This window comes from Carya illinoinensis, chromosome 2 (genome assembly GCF_018687715.1).
Source record: "Carya illinoinensis cultivar Pawnee chromosome 2, C.illinoinensisPawnee_v1, whole genome shotgun sequence".
In the NCBI taxonomy this organism is placed as follows: Eukaryota; Viridiplantae; Streptophyta; class Magnoliopsida; order Fagales; family Juglandaceae; genus Carya; species Carya illinoinensis.
This window is the reverse complement of record NC_056753.1, coordinates 8,017,144-8,021,554: the sequence shown is the minus strand read 5'-3', so window position 1 is coordinate 8,021,554 and position 4,411 is coordinate 8,017,144. Positions and strand designations below refer to the sequence as shown.

The window sequence follows — 4,411 nt, the reverse complement described above, 5'->3', positions numbered from 1 at the left end:
GACAGACTTTCAGTTGGCTCAAGTGAAGCAGACCAGTAAAATAGACAGTAGTGTTCCTATAAACAATAAGGCTATTCATTGGAAACCACCTATGGGTGACATATTGAAGGTTAATTGGGATGCAGCATGGAAAACCAAGGAGGACAGAAGTGGAATTGGGGTGGTGATCCGAGATAGTAGTGGGGAAGTACTTGCTTCTCTCTGCTGTCCTAGAACAAAGGTGCAAGATGCAATGGTAGCTGAGATCTATGCACTATGGAGGGCCATGAAATTGTGTGCTGAACTAAATTTCAGAAAGGTTCAATTTGAAGGTGATGCTTTAGCTGTTGTAAATGTTGTGAATAGCCCTGAGGAGTGCTGGGAGAGGCACGGACAGGTGGTTGAAGACCTTAAAGATGTTTTGAGGAAGAGGAGAGGCTGGTCTGTGATGCATGTTAATAGATGTTGTAATAATGTGGCACATAGTCTTGCTAAAGTTGCATTAAGTATGCAAGAAGAGAGGGTATGGATGGAAGATTATCCATCAGAGATTCTTAAGTGTGTAAAGTTTGATATATTGTGTAACTCAGCAATTACATGAATACAAGTTACAGGTTTTTCCTTTCAAAAAAAAAAAAAAATGGAACCCTAATCAAGAACCTTTTGTTAGTATCAATGCAACATTGACATTACATTAAAAAGAAAAATATTAAGATTTTATCATCTCTAATCGAATTGATAGATATGATATATTTTAAGTGATTAACGTATGAAATCACTTAAAATGCATTACATCAACAGGAATGACTACGTACCACAAAATTTAAGATGAAAAATAGCATTATTAAAAGAAGATGAGGTCCATCACTCTGTCAGTTAGCTTGAAGGGGAAGATGGCATTGACATTATCAACTTAATCCTGCCCTTTAAGCAAGTCTCTTGCATCAGCACTGAGAGAGCCCACACATTGGACTTGTAAGAGTCAAGTTGGAACAAGATGCTGTGAAAATTGAAGTCGACTGAGATTCAAAAAGCTTGCCGCTTTTCCAAAAATGCAAATCAGTACAAGCTATGTAATAAACTATCATTTTTTACAGGGAGAAAAATCAGACCTCCAGACAAAAGTACTTGAATGTAATTTATTCAACTGGATTCATTTGGAAGGATGGATCCATCGTAGTTGTCTTCTTTGACCTTCTCATCCATGCCATTGATTCCAGAACAATGACTGCAACAATAATTACACCCAGAAGAAATCCGTAGCCTATTTTCCAATCACTCCCTGCACCTCCAATATGGATTCCCAACACAATGTTCAAAGCTCCAAAGAAGAGGGCAATCCTCCCGACCCAATGGTGGTACACATTCCAAGACTTGCGAATTTTGGCCTCCTTGTTTGGCCGTAGAAAGAATGCCAGAATCTGAACATCAAAGTACAATTCTCAATGAATATCGTGTTCTATTTCACGGGAAAAAGGGTGAAAGTTGTATATGTGCAAATTGTTGATATATTTACCGGTAGAACACTAAACAAAAACTACTATTTATAAGTGGAAGGCTTCCACATCAGTGCTATATCAATGTCTCGATTACACAATAGAGTCTATGATGAACCTGAAGAATACTGAGTACAAGAGCAAAGATTCCGATGCCTCTGTGCGTTGGAAAATCAGCTTGTATTATGTTATAAAGTCGTCGTCCAAGTACCACGCCGGCAAGGCCAATGCAAAACCCCACAAATTGAAAAACAGAATGAACGTAGTACCATAGAGGTTCCTTATGCTTCAAGTATCTGGGGAAAAGTGCCCCAATAGGAAGGATCAGACCCCATCCGATTATACCCAATATCCCATGATTCTTCTTCATCTGGCCAATATCAGTGGATGCAACGGACACTGAACCTGTGAAAGTGAAAGAGCAATATTAGACTCTGCCCTGCACTGCAGAGTTAATCAGTAGGTGTCACTGGTTGGGCCAAAAGGAACTTGAAAGTCAAGAATAATGAGCCACTTTGAGGTTAGCAATTATATATGTTGTCGAACAGTGAGTTGCTATTCTATTTGAAACCAATTACGATTAGAAAGACACACTCTAGACTTTTATCATTTTATGGCATTCGACATTGCATCATACTGCCTGTTTTTAGAGTGATCGCCAATGGCGGTATTATAGATATGTGTTTATCAAGTGAAAAAGCAAAACGGAACATTTGATATTAAAAAAGAGCCAAATGACAATGAACAAAAACCTGCAGAGAAGTCGAACATGATGGTTGTTTTATCCTCATGCTCGGATAGGTGGGAGTTCTTTGGATATGAGCTTCCAAAAGCCAAGACAATGGGCTGGCGAGCAAGTTGAGTTTGAAATTTCAACTGAAATGCCAAGTAAATCATTTCCCCATCGAGCCCCACAGAAGCAGGAACACCAGTGAGTGGCAATTCACCTTTATCTGGTATGACTTGCCCTTGCTTGGAACCTTGCAAATAGTATTGCTTGATTCTTGCATGACCCTTTGTATTAATCCATCCAACCATGGCACTGGAACCAACCATCATTCCATCTTTGGAAAATCCCATTCCCACCCACCCAGTGGTGTATACAGCTGATAATATAATGTTCAGAACATGATCTTCACTCTGGAAGTACTGCAACAAATCATGTCAATATATCAGTATGCCAAGGGGCATGCTCATCAACAGAACAGAAGGCAGAGATTTTCCCTCTCATCCACACAGAATAAACAAATATTCAAGAGTCAGAATCATGAATTCTTTACCAAAACTAGGCACCGAATAAAAAAAAAATGTTCACCACTTGAAGCATTTGTTATGTTAACTCCACACTATAAAATGGCGAGCATCATGTCTAAGATCAACAAACACAAGTAAATATCTTAATTACTTCATCAAAACTCTAACTATGCTGATGAACATACACTGACTTTTGGTGATATTCCTTTAGACAATCAGACTTACCCTCAAGATAAAGGTATTCCAAATAGGTTTGCAGACCAAATTAGATAAATTTCCGTACGGCGGAGGAAGGAAGCTCATATCTTTCCCACAAAGCTGCGATACTTCATCACCCCCAACGTTATCACTGTCATCCGTTAATGCAGGAACATTCAGGTCAAAGACAAGAATCAAAACACAAAAGCCAGCAAGAAACTTTCTTTTCGGAACCCAAGATCTCAAACTTGCCATTCAGAGAACTGACAATGTTGATTTGAGATCTAAAGTTAGCAGAAGCGGCTACAAGAACAAGAAGTGGGAATGAAAAGGGGAAGGTGAAGGTGAAGGCACTTGTTGAGAAGCAGTTGAGAGGTCTAAATCCCTTGGTTTTGAAGGTTGAGACATGGTGGGTGGTGGGTGGCAGTTGGTAAACTTGGGTCTGGTCTGGAGGGTCATCATCATTCCCGCCAATTCTCGCAAAGTACTCAACACCAGGGTCATCTCTCCATCTCCTTCACTACACTGTTTTGTTCTTTTCCATTTCTTAAATTTCTAATCATCAACTTATAACAATTTCTTTTTCAGAAAAATAATTTTAAAATGAAGATTTTCTGAATTTAGCTTCACCTAGGTTTCCATTTCGGAATGAACTGTTTCAATTTATCCCTTGAAGTTCAGAAATATTTTAAAGATAAATATCAAAATAATTTATGTGTTTTCATAAATACATTTATCCTTTTACTTCAAATTTAAAATTCTTCGCTCTAACAGATTTTAATTTCAAGAAATAATACTTGCAGGTATGAGTGTGCAAGCTGTAGAATCATTTTAAAAAATAAATAAATACCAGATATACATGAAAAGAAAATTAATATTTTAATAATAAATATAACTTTTTTTCAAAATGACTGTATAATATTTACACACTTCACGATTATATGTAAGTTGTAGTCTAACTTTTTAGTTTTAATCAAATTCAGTCGTTCCAGTTTTCATATAACACGTTATAGAATAAAACATTTATAAAAATTAAAGCCAAATAGCGTAAAAAGCCAAAAATTATTATAAAAGCTAAGTACTACAAATAAAAAATAATAAAATCCAAAGAAAAATTAAAATCACCCGAAAATCTTAAATAGGAAAACTAAAATAATATAAGAATGGTTTAAAAAAAAAAGAATTTTAAGGCATTGAAATACATAAATAAATAACAAAACACAAAAAAAAAAACTTAAGAACAAAAATTTAAAGAATCAAAAAACCAACTTAATTTCAATAAATGAAATAACAAAGTGAAAAAAAAAAAAATAATAAGAGAGAGCGAGAGGGAAAGTGGAGTGATAACATGATAGGTGGAGGGAGGGGAAAACCACAAGCCTTCACAGTCATGAAAAGGGGGAAAGGGGACGGATCACCTTCTCCAAAGATGGCGCTGTGATTCTCGCAAGGGTTTCTCTAGGTGACCGCTCCCCTTCCATCAT

At 36.7% G+C, this 4,411-nt stretch overlaps 1 protein-coding gene across 2 annotated transcripts; it reads right to left on the bottom strand.

The window, feature by feature from the left end:
• Positions 1–855: 855 nt before the first annotated feature.
• LOC122299797 (cytochrome b561 and DOMON domain-containing protein At3g61750-like) lies at positions 856–3,446 on the bottom strand. Of its 2 annotated transcripts, XM_043110258.1 has the most exons (5): positions 2,955–3,446; positions 2,228–2,624; positions 1,594–1,880; positions 1,092–1,400; positions 856–979 (listed from the first exon to the last, which is right to left on the bottom strand). In XM_043110258.1, the coding sequence occupies exons 1-4, from the start codon at positions 3,180–3,182 to the stop codon at positions 1,119–1,121; spliced, it is 1,194 nt and encodes a 397-aa protein (XP_042966192.1). In that variant the 5' UTR covers positions 3,183–3,446; the 3' UTR covers positions 856–979; positions 1,092–1,118. The 2 variants fall into 2 exon arrangements, with proteins under 2 accessions (XP_042966192.1, XP_042966185.1); XM_043110251.1 differs by having other exon boundaries at positions 978–1,400.
• Positions 3,447–4,411: the final 965 nt, after the last annotated feature.